General features: G+C 38.3%; 1 protein-coding gene across 1 annotated transcript in view; it reads right to left on the bottom strand.

The window, feature by feature from the left end:
* MGAT4A (mannosyl (alpha-1,3-)-glycoprotein beta-1,4-N-acetylglucosaminyltransferase, isozyme A) overlaps nucleotides 1–14,070 on the bottom strand; it is a gene marked incomplete at its 5' end in the record, with an annotated part of 29,701 nt that extends 15,631 nt beyond the window's left edge. The window contains 7 exons of the mRNA XM_009695910.1: nucleotides 1,251–1,444; nucleotides 1,851–1,958; nucleotides 2,602–2,732; nucleotides 11,002–11,116; nucleotides 12,636–12,711; nucleotides 13,325–13,438; nucleotides 14,024–14,070. Coding sequence (XP_009694212.1) covers nucleotides 1,251–1,444; nucleotides 1,851–1,958; nucleotides 2,602–2,732; nucleotides 11,002–11,116; nucleotides 12,636–12,711; nucleotides 13,325–13,438; nucleotides 14,024–14,070 — 785 coding nt within the window. The remainder of the gene's footprint in view (nucleotides 1–1,250; nucleotides 1,445–1,850; nucleotides 1,959–2,601; nucleotides 2,733–11,001; nucleotides 11,117–12,635; nucleotides 12,712–13,324; nucleotides 13,439–14,023) is intronic.
* Between the last annotated feature and the right edge of the window lie 1,698 nt (nucleotides 14,071–15,768).

Genomic DNA, 15,768 nt, shown 5'->3' with positions numbered 1-15,768 from the left:
AGGAAAATTTGATCAAAAAGAAATGAATTCATACGTCTGAGTTGAAAAATATGTATGTCTTGAACTATTGGCACAGGATAAAAAAGATTCTGCCTTTAATCCAAGGAGGTATGGCCGTCATATTCCTCAACACATGCATCTTGGAAAGCTAACCGGGAAAGTCTTTTCAAGCATAGCAATCAACTGAAAGAGTAATCTGACATCTCAAATGACAAACTTGAGTTTCATAGGTCAGATTAGTTTGGAACAACATAGTAACAAGGAAACTACTGATCCTCACTGTCGTGCTAAGCCAAGGTGAAGACTTAGCCTTTGATTACGTACCAAGGCACAGAACTTGACTAACTGGATTCAGTTCAGGACTGCAAAAAAGGCTGCTTCACAAGAAAAGCATCCAGTCAAATTGATCCAAAGAAACTTTGCTCTACCAGACCATAGGTACTGGCCTCAAAAGAACACATAAGGTATGTGAAGAAAGGAGAAAAGGAATCCACTAACATAGCAACACTTAAACAGACACTAAATAAACAATTTATTTTATAAGTCTTGGACTACTTTGTTGGTAAGACAGTAAAAAGCAAAGCAGCAAATAAGTCTCAATAAAACTAAAGGATGACTACACTCTAAAGCACAAACTATTATCCTTATTTAATCTGAGTAGTAGCTAAAAAGAAGTCACCTTTAGTCCTCTAACAAATCCTGGATATTTGTATTTCAAGGGCATTCTCCTCTTTCTTTTTTTTATTTTAATTTTTTTAAATAGGTCAACTTGGAGTTTTAGCACAGTGACTTTTTTCAAGCCCTAAAGCTACATCTAAAAAAACATTACCCTTCAGAGTTCCCAGATTTCAGGTCTGGGGACATCGTGATATGCTCCAGCAAGATTTCTGATCTGGACAATCAAGGGACGGAGGCTGCAGGGCACAACACACTGTACCACACACCGTGCGGTACAATTACTCTGTAATTAGAAGTAGACCAACCAAATACAAATAGAATCAAACTGGCTTCTTTTAAATTCTCTCATGAACTGCCAGAGAAGCACTGCTTTTGAACTGGCAAGGGCAAGACAAAATTTACAGCAGTAAAAGAATTAGAGGGAAGGCACTAATGCTCAAAGTTTCAGCAGAACACCAAAGACCCTATGTCATTTCACTTTAGGTTATAATGAGAGCCCCAAATTCTACCTTCAAGTATTCTTGGCGAACAAGCAGTTTTAGATAGGAGACCAAAGGCAAATAATTACTAACCTTTCTACATTGACTGGCTTGTCAAATTTAAATAGAATATAATCCCCAGCAACTGGTGTGACAGCCCAGAAAAAATCCTCCCCTACGTAGGTTTTTTCTAGTGTATGCCCCTGGTAGACTTTTAAAGATGTTGAAACTTCTGCAGGTGGATTCACGTGGATTTTATGCAGTAATGGTTTCAGGAAGTCTTTATCCTAATTGAAAGAAAGACAAATATCATTCTGGTCAGATAACCTGTTTTATTATGTTCTTTTCCCAAGTGGTTACACTTAAAACAAACACTTGCATAAAATGGAAAATGAACGCATTACTCATTTTTGGGTGTATCAGATCTTGTACTGATTAATAAGATGAACATGCCATTAAAGTAAAAAAACTAGAAAAAATATTGCCTAGCAAAAATCCACAAAAATAAGCTGAGATTAGCACTTCTTATATTTGGTAATAACCAGTTTAAATCAGATTTCATTCCTACTGGAGTAACAGACAACATACTTGAAAATGCCAGACAACAAGAAAATGCCTGTTTTTTCAAAGACAACAGAGTTTTTCATTTAATCAGCCTGCTCCGGAAAGGAAGGAAAAATTTTAGCTACTAACTGTGAGTTTTTGGATCTTCCCTGCTAGAGAGGAGTGCAGGCCAACATGCTGGAAAAGAGAAGGCCTGAAGCGTATCCGTAGGTTGGATTTCTGTCGATCACAATGTTTCTGAAATGTGGGGAGGGGGAGGAAAGGAAGGGTTAAAAAAAAAAAAAGTCACATTAGTAAAACCAACACAAGGTTGCTGAGTTTTTACTGCAAGTATGTGATGTCACATGAACCAAAGACTCAACAAGAACCCAGACCTATTTATCCAGGTCTTGTTTTCATTCCAGGAATCTACCAAGACTGCTGTGCAAATATAACACTGTTCAAGGTTCTTGCACAGAACCTGTTTACTTAGTCTTTCAGCAAGGGTGCTACTTGAGAAATGGAGAACCAAAATCCAAAGTTTATTCCCCATTCGGAACCTTCTCTATAACTGCTACCCAAGCAGTGGCATTCTGCAGAGCCTTAGTGAGGGTGACATGAATGCATTTATTTTAGGACCCTTACACACAGAAACTAACTAGACTTTTGCTTTTCATCCTACTGCATCCACCTCCAAAATGTGAAACAATAACAGTTTAAATGTCTCTCAGAACTGTCTCTCTAAAGTTCTTTTTGAGATTAAAATCTTGGTAGGAAGAAAGACTCTTTCAGGACATGCAGCAACCGTAATACACAGTATGCCAGCCTCTCAGCTCACCAAAACCAACTCATTCACGATCATGAAAACATTTTAGAAGCTTTATAATAAAAAGAAACTTACAGCATCTTTCTCAGGGTTACACACTTTCACCCAGAGGATATGGTCCAGGAGCCAATCAATAGGTTTCTCCTTATAAAACATAAATATGAACTCTACAATAAGAGTGATATCTGGAGACTGGAACATTTTACCTGTGACGACATTAAGAATAACTGGAGTTATTTTAAAGATAACATGGTCTTTTGAAATCAGTGAAACAATATAGAAGTTTGTGTCAAGACAAGAAAAGTTAGCAATGAACAACTTGAAATCTCAATGTTATTAAAAGCTCCATACCTTTTAGCTATGCAAAACTAAATAGAATAACTATTCAAGTAAGTACTCATATCTTGGTGCTATCAAAATACTCAATGTATACTACAACACAGTCTCCTTAAGAACAGAAATTGTAAGTCTGCAAAAATAGAGAAAGAAGAGTTATGGATTCATGTCTATCACTCTCCATGCCACATGTAAGCTTCAAGCATGTGAGACAAGGAGCTGTTGCAAGTGTTACCTGCCCAGTCACACAATTTCAGCTTCTGCAGGTACAAAAAGTGGAGAGGCAATGCCTGCCACTAACTCCAGATCCTTCTGTGTAGAAAATCAAAGGGAAAGAAGGAAGCTACTAGAACATTACCAGAGACAATGCAACTGAGAGAGAGAGAGAGAGAGACATTGCCTAGCAGCAACCGGAGTTTTTTTCTGAAATGCATAGGCCATCAGCAAACTCGTACCGAGGGCATTTCCAACTAGCCACACTCCAAGCAGTCAGCTGCCCAGTAGAGTGTCTAAGTGCCTCCCACAAACAAAACCTGCAGAACTTCTTTGCCAAGTATTGCCACGACTTTGGGGCTTCCAAGCCAGCATACCGCTTGGCCAAGTACAGATGGGCTTCTGGGTGGCACTGCGCTACAGGATTCCGGGGAACCCTGCAAACTGTGAGGTTTAACAGAGGCCTTGGCAAAAGAAGGAAAATTACTGTTGATGAAGAAAGTTTATTTTCTGTCAACAAGAACAATTATTTATGAGGTTGGGGAATACACTTCACTGCTAGTACAGGTGTCTGAAGAGAAAGGTGGCCAATACACTGGGCTATTTTGTTAAACTGAATGCAGCACTTAAGAAAAGTGCCTTGTATGAAGATGTTGTGTCAAGGTTTAACCCCAGCCCGCACCAAAGCCCCATCCAGCCTCCTGCTCACTCCCCCCTGCATTGATATGGGGGAGAGAATCAGAAAGGTAATATTCGCGGGTTGAGATAAAGACAGTTTGATAGGTAAAGCAAAAGCCGTCCATGCAACCAAACCAAAACAAGGAATTCATTCCCCACGTCCCATGGGCAGGCTGGTGTTCAGTCATCTCAGGAAAGCAGGGCTTCATCACGCCTAACGGTTACTTGGGAAGGCAAATGCCATTACTCTGAATGTCCCCCATTCCCTTGACTTCCCTCCACTTTACATGCTGAGCATGATGCCATATGGTGTGGGATATCCCTTGGGTCATTGGGGTCAGCTGTCCCGGCTGTGTCCCCTCCCAACTCCTTGTGCCCCCCCAGCCTCCTCACTGGTGGGGTGAGGTGAGAGGCAGAAAAGGCCTTGGGGCTGGGTAAGCCCTGCTCAGCAGTAGCTAAAACATCCCTCTGTTATCAACACTGTTTTCAGCACAAATCCAAAGCACAGCCCCACACCAGCTACCCGGAAGAAAATTAACTGTACCCCAGCCCAAACCAGCACACACTGCTACCAGGAGCAACACGTAACTGGGAGCGGGGCAGTCCAAGGATAAAGACAGACTGACAAGTGCTTATACCTGGGCCTGAGTGCCAACTAAACTCCCAAAGGCCATTCCAGATTTGAGGGTAGATTTAGAAAACATCATCAGGTTTGCAGATGAAGTCTGCCTCTGCTTTGCTAGGCTACAATGGAGGAGGCAAAGGAGAAAGACATTACATGACAACAAATGTCTTCGGAGGACACCGGCTGAAGTGATTCAGTTCTGCAGATGGTGCCGAGACGTGGGCAGTGCTGACTTAGACAGGCGTGGGCTCTTGGGGCACGTGTGCATTAATGGATCAGGGTCCAACAGAAGCTCTTCTCCAATGCAAACCTCCTGCCTGTCCACACTTGGGAGTTCTGTACAACTCACTAACACACAGCACCTAGCCATGTGAATCTACGAGGCCTTCAAAGGCTTTTTAAATAACAAGTTCCACAACTGGTAGAGGTCCTAATATTTTCTCCTTCTACATTTAGGAAAAACAGCTGGAGTAGACATTAAGAACAGTTTCTCTCTGAGGTAGAAAAACACTTCCCACACTCATCAGAAAATGGGATTTGGTTCTCATCTACAAGAGTACAAAATTCTTTGGAAAGGCCACGAAGGAGCTGTATAGGCTAGTCTGGATGACAAACAAATAGGGAACAACATTTTGTATAAAGTTTAAAACTGTCAGCAGTACAGCACTCCACTTGAGCAGCTGGCTGAGTGGAAATGAAGAAATGGTGCAAGCAGTCTACCTTACTTAGCCATTAAGGAGGATGTTCACATCTATACAAACAGAAGAGAGGATATATAAGTCTTACTACACAAAAGGTAAAAAGTTATCTAGCCTTAAATGATTAGGAACATATATCTCCACTGTGAATGTACATGTGGACTATCACTCAGAGACAGATAATTTAGTTACTTCTCTTTTTCTGAGGTTCACTGAGGTCTGTAATTCATAAAAGATTATCGCAAGGCAGCAGAAAAAAAAAACAAGGAGATGGGAGTTCAAATTCCTGTCGTAACAGGGACCGAAAATCTCTCTAGTGGAACAGGTGACTGAGCCTGGCACATTAAACAATATCTCAGAGCAGATATAGAATGCCAGGTTGTTAGCTTACATATATTAGCAAAAAGGGTATTTTTAAGGGAAAGCAGCAAAGCTGCAGGGGCCCTGCTTTGTGTGCTCTGATAATGCCAGGTATCCGACTCTTCCATATGGAGATTTGCTTTGAGAACGCCAGGATCTTGAATTGTAAGATCCTTTATTTTCTCAAAAAGAGAATACATACTCAGGAGACCACCTAAAGGGCCTCATCCTTTCCAGAAAACAGGTCTGATACAATCTCACTCCCTTAGGACTTGTATGAAATTGGGTAAGAATATAGCCAATGAAATAACACTTATTTTGGAATTCTGAGATGAGTTTGGAGAGGTCTGAGCAAGGCTACATTATCATGAAGTACAATAAATATGGAAGAAGTACCTGAAAAAAGTCCCAATTATTTCCTCTGTTGGAATGATGCCATATTCACAGAGCAAACCATTCACACAGCGGGGTGCAGAAGTAAATGTGGTATGACATTAACTGACCTGACATTGCTAAATCAAAGTTATCCCTCACAGAAACCTTTAATTTGGCTGTTTATAAAGCAAAAGCATTGACATCACTTGTAAGTGCTTGTTGCAGTGAGGTCCTCAAATAAGCATCTCCACTTAAAAATACTCTGTAACTAAAATTTGAAGCTCCTACTAAACTACGGACAACTGCAAAGATTTCTTCTTTAGAGACATATGAAAGATGTTATGATTCCTTATTAGTATTAAAATTTGAAGCTCCTACTAAACTACGGAGCTGCAAAGCTTTCTTCTTTAGAGAGATACGAAAGATGTTATGATTCCTTATTAGTACATTGTTACCATTTACACACTATATTGTTGTCATATTGTTTAACATTATTTGTGGAAGTAAATATTTAAAAATGGGTAGGAAACAATCATACGATTTGTACAATATTGTGTAAAATATTCATGCAGAATAACAGTTCTTTTAGCTTGTCACACTTCCAACTAAATGGGCTCCCAATTTTCCTGGTGATTCATCTCTGCCTACAGCTTTCAATAGCATAGGGCAGGAGTAGGAAAAAAAAAAAAAAAAGAGAAATCCTAACCTAACACCAGATGACAAATGGGACTAATCAGATGTTTATGGGATGTTTATGGGACTGAAACCATCATTTCTAGATATTTGCTGAGGTAGTCTGTCAGTCACACCTGCTCCCATAGGAAGCGGACCTCTCCACATGGTGTCTGAGAGATGCACAATACCATGCGACTCAAAAGACAAAAACATCCCCACGTTATTACTCCAAACCCAAAGGACGCAGACTGACTGAAGAGACAGTTTATCCTCTCCCACGAGGTATACACAGTCACGTTGCTCTGGAATCCTTTTCTTTTTCTACCCGAGGACAGAGCAACAGAATCACACTGTACATTTTTTCCTTTGACTAGCTCACCTTCTGAAGAGCACAAGGATTACAGTCTTCAGTTATCACCTATGGTGAAAAGACACTCACTGACCATGTCACTTAAAACCTGAACATTAAGGTACAGGATTCCTTACCTACAATTAAATAAGCAGAGTACAAGACTGAAGGTAAGAGTAGGAATTTACACTTTTCCCTAATTTAAGTTATCCTAATTTTACCTAAAATACAAACAGGATATCAACAAACAAATTATTTACTTCCATATGGCAAACTTGTCTAGGCCCAGAGGCACTCTCCTTTAGACCTAGATTGGCATACTACTGTCAACCATGTAGTCAACCACCTCTGACTCGGGAAATAATCTAGTTAACATCGTGATATCACAGGATGCACCAGGGAAAAAAAAAAACCAAACACAAACATACATCCAACTGCAACTCATCAGAATACGCTAGGTAAGCATCAGCTGGCTGTACCTGCACTAGCATCTTCAGACCCAACTGGCCTCTCTACATTACACTGCCCAGCACCATGGAAGGGTTCAACAGTACAAAGTGAAAGCCAGGACTGGAAAAAAAAATATTGTGGAACACATTCTTCTATTTATTGTGCCCTGTCAAGACTTCTATCCGATTTTCAGTCCATTTAAATGCTATCCTTAGTGAACTATTCTGGCCCCCTCAGTATTTTGTTGGCAAGTACAAGACACACAAAAAATGAAAAACTTTGGTTTTTACAATTCTCTGAACTGCAAATATCTAAATCATTCATTTTCATTCTTCCACATAAGCAGAACTGAATGTATTCAGTCTACACCACCAACAATTTCATATCTGCAAGCACATATTCTAACTATAGCTGAAGTCTTTCAATGCTTTCCCTGTTAATGATATGCAAATTACTGGCATTAAAACCAGAACCTCTTTGAAGTTATTTAAATCTCAAATATTTGACTTTATCTACTCTTCCCCAAACTTCCAACTATGTGGACCGTTTGAGCAAAACTGTAATCAGAACAACTTAAAATAATCAGAACAGGCCTTAAAACATCAGAGCACAGTAAGATTCAGAGGAATCATATAAGACAATCAAAAGGTTGATTTCAGATGGTTACATGAAAAGTTTGCAACAGCTGGCATTATAGCCACAGCGCAGACTATTGCAGATCCTCTGGAAAACACTTCATCTCACAGGCAGTTGGAAGACAACTCAATATTTCTCAGAAAAAGCTAGCAGGACTTTCCTATGTTAGGTCAGGGACCGCAGTTCAAACCAGAATCCAGAAGAGGAAAAGATGCATCTCCTTCCACAGAGCTCCTTCGGGAAACAGCATACATCTCACCCATTATTTATTAGATACTTGACAGCATTTAAGACTATGCTTTCAGTATCAAAAAAAAACCCCAAAGGTAGCAAGTTCTGCTCTGTGGCAGAGGTGACAGAATTCTATAATCCTGCTGTCAGCCTAAATAGCTGCATTTGCCACTTCCTCATGGAGTACTTGCATAAATTAGATTTTCAGTTCAGAAATACACTATGACAAAAAACATTTTTACCTAGCAAACTTGCAAGCTGATCAAGGTTTCCAATAGCTTACAGCAAATCAGCCACATGTCTTTAGAGACTATTTCTAAATCAGTAGCATCTAGGCAATTCAGTGCTCTACTTTCTCTCTTAGACATCTACACATAAAACTCATCCCCATTTACAAACAACTACTTTTGCTCTTCTCCATAGCTATCCACATTACCAAATTACCGTAGCATCAGTTTGCATCAAGATCCATAAAGGGATAGCAGAGATGAGGCAAATCTACATTACTTGCATAAAATTTCTATGCAATATGTGGTTACAGCACATCAATGTGTCTCAAAGTCAGAAGTTTTAGTCACTTTCATGAATATAAATTTTTCTCTCAAAACTTAAAAGCAGGATAAGTAGCTAAATTGGGAGAACAAAAATCTAATTCAATTTTCGAGGTAGAAAAGTAACATTAAGATGTGCAGCCATAGCTAAATGCATCTTAAATTCTACTGATATCATCTAATTAAAAGGAGGCAAGCAAATATGACACAAGGAACATAGAACACGGATGCAAGCAGCAGGAGCTAACAACTAAATTTAACTACAACTATTTTCAGAGCCTACACTGAAAAAAGTATATAGACAGTATAGAAAAACAACTCTAAAATATTTCTAAACAGTTACGCAGGTGATTAAGCCAAATCTCAGTATTAAGAACTATCTACCTACCCCTTCTGGCATCAACATTGTGCTCTCTATAGCAGTACTGACAACAGAAAGGGGAGTGAAATACACAAATAGTAAGTGATCTGAAATACATCTGCATGGGGTAGACGCTGCATGTCCTAAACTGTAAGTTGGTTTTACACCCATTTTGACACGTCAGTCTTAGAAAACTGCAATTTGTAAGCGAGTATGCTCTACTACTAAAGTAAGCACATGTAGAATGAATGCAAATTACTTCTGTAGCCCAGGAACTTCATACAGAATTTACATTTAAGGTACAATCAGGACTGGAGTTAAAACTCTAACCCCAACTAAGCCCACAATTTCAGTTTAACTCTTCAAAAGAAGAAACAACGCCTAATCAGATGCTGGTATTCAACCAGTCTCTGCAGCCACAGAATCAGAGAGAGTTGCAAGGGGCTTCCCAACAGAAGAGACAAGTCTATTTAGGGCAAAAGCTCAGTACATTATTTAAATGCTTATTTCTCCATTATAGGCAGCTCCGTTTCCTGTTTCTCCCTTCCACCTCTAAGGCCACAAAATCAGTCCCATAACTATTTCAGCAACAGCACATCTCTGTTGGTAGCCCAAGGCAACCAGATCGGTTATGTGGTGGCCCAACAGATAAGGAGACTTCCCTCTGCCCATTTCCTCTCCTCCTCTCTGTTGTTTCTGTCAGTTAGACTGACAGGCAAATGTACAAAGTACCATTTTGTACCCTAACATAGTGTGTTTAGGAGATAACTACTGTTTTCCTTTCTACTCAGTGAATCTCTGAGACCCTGAAAGTCAGGGAACTATTGCCTGAGCAATGGCTGGAAACAGGATAGTACTCGCCGTTCACACACTCCCAACAGTTCTCAGTGCTACCATTATGGGTCACTGAGCTCAAAATGAAGCCATTCTCTGGAAAGTAGATCCAAAGTAAAAACAAGAGAACAACAAGAATTTTCAAGAGAACAACCGAGAACTCAGGACTGCACTTTATCTGTTACAAGCAGGATTTTCTTCCTGTTCTAAGCTCAACTTACAGCCTCTGCATTGGAATTGTTTGTGTTGACTACATACAGTAATCTCCACAGCCTGACTTAGCTTTTGATTTTTCCTCACAGATCTCAAGCTTAGTGCTTTTAAAGAGATCATGACACATCACCACAGCAATGAAATAACCTTCTGATTTGTAAAATCCCTTCAAAACTTCCCTTTCATTGCTTTTCTGTTAAGTCGAGTACCTCTCAATAAAAACATATTAGTGTAAGAGCAAAGAACCATAAAGTAATTTCAACAGCACCCTGGTAGTCAATCCACAACAGCCCGAGATGCTGCATTAGCTTCTCTCACTATTGTTCATTGCAAATAACAGATAGACTCTAACTACACCTAGGAAGGAGCAGATGGTCATAAATTCTCTTTGATGGAGTAGAAAGGGGGAGATAGAACAAGCTTGGCAACCAAGACAAACTGATACCTGCTGATTCTTGGAAATTTTGGCACAAACACCAATGAAATTGGTTTAGGTGGAGTTAGTTTTCATGTTTTTTTCTTTTACTTCAGTCACTTGCGTTTTAATGACGTTTTTGTTTTAATGGCAGCTAAATTAAAAATAAGTCATTCCATGCAGATTGACTGTTCTTATTTTTATAAATTAATTAACTTTTGGTTATAAAAATGGCCTCTTTTCCAACAGTTTGAGTTTGCCTCAGTCATACAAAAGTATACGGAACAACTGGAAAAAAATCAAACCAAAACAAAACCCATGAGTTAAACCAGAGTTCCTAAAAAAGCCAGTAAATTTCTACTTCTTGGTCTATTTCCAGTAGAAAGAAGAAAGCTTTGAAGTCAGATCATTATTAATTCACAGAGTCTGAGGATGAATGTGCTCTTTCGAATTACTAAAGTGAACATCTTCTTACCAATGAAACCCAGCTGAGAAAATTCTAGAATCATCCAATCTTCAGAAGCGAGCTGAAGCGCAAAATTTTTTATCGTGCTGAAATAATTCTGCTTGACAACGATGTCATCTTCAAGCTAGAGGAAGGTGGCAGTGATATCAACGTTAAAAAAAGCACCAGCAAAGCAAAAGGAAAACGTACAGCTAGGAAATACTGATTTATAATATATTGCTAACACAGCCATATATTTCTAATGGAAGTGCTGCTAGAAAACCCAGATGCTATAGCCAAGAATAACTATTGTAAGGATCACAGTTTGTCTATTTGTGGAGAACTAATACAGAATGTTTCTGTAGCAAGAATTCACAAATTGTTACTTCAGAACACTGCTTTTCCAGCTTCCCTCTTCAGAGAAAAATCATCCATGAAATAACGTTAGTGACATCATCAGTAGGACAAATAGAACATCTGTATTATTTGTATGTCAACGTGACACTCTCTACTCACGTACCTAACAGCACTGAAAGAATTTCTCCCCTGAGACAAGAGACTAAGAGACACGTTGTCTACAGAGGTGGGATTCATTTCACCTGGCTTTAGCTGTCCAACAGAAGAAGAGGTGCTTAGTCCAAACTGATCATCTAGTCTGGGCAGAACTGCCAAGACAGGGTGTTACAATCCCTTTAATTCATAGTAAGTGCAGGCCACTGCTTTAAGGATCCTGCTTCTCCTGTCCTTTCTCCCAGTGCATTCATGTTCTCCCCCTTGTGCTGGCACTAATATTTGTGTGACTGCCTAGTTTCCAAAAGACTGTCTCATGTCATTGCCTGTGCAGCTTCCCAGAAAGCTGAGTCTCCAACAGCTCTGATAGAGCAGTAAGCATAGCTTTTGTGTGACTGCCTAGTTTCCAAAAGACTGTCTCATGTCATTGCCTGTGCAGCTTCCCAGAAAGCTGTCTCCAACAGCTCTGATAGTGCAGTCAGCATAGCTTTGTAAAAACTAGATGAGATGAGTGGGGCTTTATATCCAAAGGACACAGTCCCAAAATCTAAATAAAGACCATAAGCACAGTTACTCAACTAGATCTGCAGTACTTGTAGGTAAGGCTTCTACTTCAAAGCAGCACGACAGGATAGGAACAATTCTGAGCTAAATTAAATTTAAGAAGAATTGCTTAACTCTGTTCTTGAAAACCTCTTTAAAAAAGAAAAAGAAAACAAGTCTAGTAACACATTGAAAACATATATATACAACAGTCATATTAAAGTGATGCTGCACTTGCCCTCAAAAGAAAGTAAAAATGGATTTTATCTCAATTTCCACTCAAAACTCTGCTGGTGTTTTTTGCCTAGGTGACTCAACTGTAACTCATTGAGGGACAAGGAAAAAACAGTAAAGCTCTCTGCATTCCTTCACTTTTTTACTAAGCATCTTAAGATAAAATAAGTCACACAGGACAAATTATTTTCTACTTCAGAGACAGTGTCCTCCACAAGTTACTTCCTCATATACCATAACCTCCATACTTAATGCCCTCCTTCAACTATGGAATTAAGTTATCGCTGTTCTGTGTAAGTCCTTCTGATGTGTCCAATAGCACAATTTCTGGAGACTCATTTGAAGACTTGCCTCAAAACAAAGAAAGAGATATTTACCTGAATGTAATAAACCCCCTTTTTCTGGGCATACATCATAAGAAAACAATAGTCCAAGTTTTGTTTTGTTCTCCATCTGAAATTAAATTAAAAGCTTAAGGATTATGAAAAAAAAATAATTTCAATACATGCTGGCAATGCAAAGTAAATCTCACTATGAAGAATGACACATATTAGTGAAATGTTAGGACAGCTGCTTTTGGCATTGTTCTCTCAGGAAATCCTCTGTCTGAAAAAGGAACACAGCTTTTGCCTTACGCTTTAACTCAGACATGAAACTGGTTTAGCTTGAATCTGATTTTGTGAAAACTACTTGACATTTCACTAAAAACACATGTGCATTTTAAATGGTAATTCAACAGGAATTACTGTATTTTACACTATTTCAGGATGAAAAACAGTAAACAAAAAAGTCTACTTACAGGAAAAAAGTATATCAAGTCTCAGTTCTCCACCCAAAATTTAATGCTAAATTAATTCAACCAAGCGTATCATTAGGTACTGATCATGCACAGAAGAGCATGCAGATAGGAATGAGAGGGATTCACAGAGCACTTTTAGCATCCCCACACTTTAAAGAATTACAGTAAGAAAACATTTCAAGAATTCACATCCCACTTGCCATTTCATAAACAACAAAAGTGTGGGTGTGGGAGGAGATGGGAAAAGATCTGGGGGAATAAACTAACCTCACTCTCTCTTTTGAATCTCCAAATGTCTCTTTCAAGTTTGTCAAGTCGGGATAGTACGATGCAGGAGGAGCTATTACTTCCACCAAGCCAGAATTGATCTCTGTAGAAAACCTGTCAATAGAAACATCCTAAAGTCCTATGAGAGATTCTGAGTTCTGTATCCTGCTTGCTTTCTGTTGGTACATTTATTCTGTCTGGTTACAATGACTTACTCAAACAAAGCATGTAAAATAAAAGTAGATACAAAAAAGTATTGTTTTCCCTAGCATCTTCTTCAGAGCAGTACGGCCTCTTACCCAATAATCAGAATTCCAACTAGATTCTAAACACTTCTTTTGCCTTTCTTTTTCAGAACCTAGTGATTTTTTTTCTATAGTTCTCTTTGAATATATGAGATACAACACCCAAGCACAGATATCACAAATTTCCATTCATGTTAAAACAATACCATCTGTTTATGTGACACCAAATAATTTAATCCCATTTATTATCTTACATTTTAACCGACTGAACCACTGCCCCTTAATTTGCCATCTATTACTTTTTTGTTTGAAAGTCCAAACCCCCAAGAAACAAAAATGCACGATCTCGTATTTCCAGAATACTTTTTATTACTTATCACAACCTGATTTAGGAAAAACCAAAAAGCAAAGCCACCAATAAGCTAAGAAATCCCCCATTAAAACCACAACTTACTCTTTTTCCAGGCTTGCAACAACACTGTTAACATAATCAAGATCGGTCTGAAAAAAAGAGAAAACACAAAACCCAAATATAATAGTTAACAGTTTTGGAGCTACATTTTAAAAGAACCCAATAAAATAAACATTGGAGATAGCTGTACTTGAAAATCAATTTCAGCATGTAAGATATTTGAGTAATACAGGAACGCATCACATATGTAACTATGTCTTATGTCTAATGGGAGAAGAAACAATTATTTTTTTTTAAACAGAGGGGAATAATATTTGCCTCATATCTGCACTTAACAGACAGTTCAAATCCAACTGTCGGCATTTTCTCACAACCTCTCATGCTCTTAATGACAAAACGATCACTGAGCATTTGTGTAGGAAGAACTTCATTTTATTGTTATATAATAATAATATATATGAAAATATTACCAAGGAAAGCTTTCTGGAAAACAGAGTATTGAACACACGCTCTTCTTTCAAAAATACATCTCCTAAACTCCGCATTTAAAGCCTGGATGCCCCGACCACAGACAGCAATGAACATACTGTTTTCCTGACTAGGGTTGCTTTTTTGCATCAGAGACTAAACTTGAGGAACTATCTAGTCCATCAATCACCCGATTCTTAAAGATGCACAGATTCTAAAAATTACTTGTTGGTTAAAATACAAATTGTGACATTCTGGAAAAGTCCAGATTATCTAACTTGCCAGAACTGACTGACTATTCAACCTGTTCACTTGATTGTACACATGCATTCCAGAAAAAGAGAGCCTGTGAACTCATAAACGTGACTGAAAACTCTAATCTTTGTTATACTCACTAATCTAATAATTTGACATACTATTTATCAGTTTTCAAAAGAAAATTTACAGACTATAACCCAATACAGATTCTGGTGGCTCACGAGGATTCTAGAGAAATAGCTGTGTTTGAAATGCTGGAAACAAAGGAACAGTTCATACTTTTTCTGATGAATTTGTAATGCAGGTTATCATTAAAGGATTATACACGGAAAGAATAAATCCCTCCCAAGCATTTCTATAGAACCACAAATCTTGTTTGATAAAGGTGCTTACCCTTTGATCTTAACAATCACCATTCCTATTCTAAAGATTTATTTTTAGAAAATCAAACACAATGCCAGTGACATACACTTTTCCAAAAAAAGAACAACAGTGGGTTTCTTCCAAAAGCAGGTTTTAAATACTACAAGAACATGTGAGTGGAAAGCCTTTCTCGTAATTTTTTCATATATGTTTTCTTCATAAGTGCTATGTCTAGTGCTGGACAGAAGTTCTAATAAGCAGATAAGGTGTTCACAATTTAAAACTCAACCTGCAGGGAGTTCCACAAAAGGAGACTCACAAGTCCATATGGACCTCGATAGATCACTAAGTCTTTAAATACACATATGGATTGTTCAAGCACAATTTATTACTGGAATGGAGTTTAAGACATAACTTTTTCTGCTGCGTATAACAGTTGCAAATCAGTGACTTAGTGACTACCTAAAAATAATGAGTATATCCATCTTTAACTAAACATTTTTTTTAAAACCTTTTAAACATTAAACATACAGAAATTGTTGTTTAGTCAGCATACAAAAAAGACAAACAATTTGAATTTCCAGTTGGCATGCCAAACTTCAATTACCTAGTCTAGCATTAGTAACTCAAATACTTGTTAAACAGTCCATACTGTAATTGTTGTACGTATATATACACACATATTATATATATATATA

Source organism: Cariama cristata, unplaced genomic scaffold (genome assembly GCF_000690535.1).
Source record: "Cariama cristata isolate BGI_N322 unplaced genomic scaffold, ASM69053v1 scaffold3430, whole genome shotgun sequence".
Taxonomy (NCBI): domain Eukaryota; kingdom Metazoa; phylum Chordata; class Aves; order Cariamiformes; family Cariamidae; genus Cariama; species Cariama cristata.
The sequence above is the reverse complement of the archived record's forward strand: the minus strand, read 5'-3'. Positions and strand labels throughout refer to the sequence as shown.